This window comes from Asparagus officinalis, chromosome 2 (genome assembly GCF_001876935.1).
Source record: "Asparagus officinalis chromosome 2, Aspof.V1, whole genome shotgun sequence".
In the NCBI taxonomy this organism is placed as follows: Eukaryota; Viridiplantae; Streptophyta; class Magnoliopsida; order Asparagales; family Asparagaceae; genus Asparagus; species Asparagus officinalis.
This window is the reverse complement of record NC_033795.1, coordinates 15,534,918-15,536,430: the sequence shown is the minus strand read 5'-3', so window position 1 is coordinate 15,536,430 and position 1,513 is coordinate 15,534,918. Positions and strand designations below refer to the sequence as shown.

The 1,513-nt window shown below is 40.1% G+C and overlaps 1 protein-coding gene across 1 annotated transcript; it reads left to right on the top strand.

The window, feature by feature from the left end:
- On the top strand, positions 353-1,155 carry LOC109829430 (RING-H2 finger protein ATL78-like). Its single transcript, XM_020396554.1, has one exon. It carries the CDS (start codon positions 362-364, stop codon positions 989-991), a length of 630 nt encoding a protein of 209 aa, XP_020252143.1. The 5' UTR covers positions 353-361; the 3' UTR covers positions 992-1,155.

The following is a 1,513-nucleotide window of genomic DNA, read 5'->3' as shown; positions in this document are numbered from 1 at the left end:
AATTTGATAATATAACCCCAGTTTTATCAAAAGAGAATAACGAAAGAAGCTTTCTTCTAAAAAAAATACACCTCAAAAACAGTATAAAGAATTGAATGTATAGTCAATATAACTGCAGTATTACATGAATAAGTTTCAGTAGTGTTTCAGAAAGATACCAATGAGCACTTGTTGAAACGTCAAAGTTCCATTTTAGTGGACACAAAACACCTTTCCCCCAAACTCCCTCAAATCTTTTCCACTCTCAAAACACATCTTAACCTTTTTATTAAACTAATCTCCTCCACTCTCTCCCCCTCTATAAATACTCCCTTCAAGTCATTCACATAGAATTCTCACTCCAACATTCTCATCTACAACAATGTCCTCTACAATTCCCTCCACTTCTCTAAACCAAGTCTATTCAAGAAGGCTATTAGTCTCGGGTATGGACTTAAACACACCTGAATCCGGGCCAGCCTTATCGGATCCGGACACACCCGTACCCACTAGCTGCCTCGACGCCGACGTGGTCATGATATTGGCAGTCTTTTTATGTGCTTTAATCTTCGGCCTTGGACTAAATTCAATTGTTAAATGCGCTCTCCTATGCTCAAGTCAGGTCGGGTTAGAACCTGAGTCGGATCATAGGACCCGTCTACCTGCCACCGGAGCGAGGAGAAAAGCGATACGGGCGCTACCCATTACGGTGTACTCGCCCGAGTTGAAACTAAATGGGTCGGATTCGGAGTGCGTCATATGCTTATCGGGTATGAATTCGGGTGAACGGGTTCGGGTACTGCCCAAATGTAGCCATGGATTTCATGTTAGGTGCATTGATAGATGGCTCATGGCTCAGCCATCGTGTCCAGTGTGTCGCCAATGTTTGATCGTGACGGGTCAGAAGAGTTCGGGTTGCAGCAATGCGGATCCGGATAATTCCGGTACGGGTCGTACGATTATTGTTCCTTCGGAACCCGAAATGCTTGGGAATAATTATAGGGGAAGTTAGTCGATTGAGAACATAGGTGTTGTTCTTTTTCTTTTTCTTTTTCTTTTTTTTTTCCTTTTTTTTTGGTGCGCTCCCCCGAGAGTGTGTGCATGAGTTGGCAGAGTTGGTGTTTGATGTTTTACTTCTTAGTCAAACGAAAATGGAAAAAATGTCACTACATTTTTACAGCACCATTAGCTTAAATTCTCAAGTTGATTATCTAGAATTATAGATCCTAATGCATATATTTTGCATGAAAATATACAGATCATCATTTGAAAGTTTAATGGCTATAAGCGATAAAATGATTAATTTTCTCTCTCTGTATCCTGAAACTTGCAATTATCATTTTTTGGGGGTTAAGTACTTGTTATTTCTAACTTTTTCAGTAGCAATTAGACTTTGTCCAAACAAAACAAATTCTCTCTCTCTCTCTCTCTGATCAGTGTTTATTCGCCGCTTGGGTGTCACATACGTTAATTAATGTGCTGCGGAAAGGGTTCTTGATATTTTCAATGTGTACAAAAAGACTATGTTCTTTAC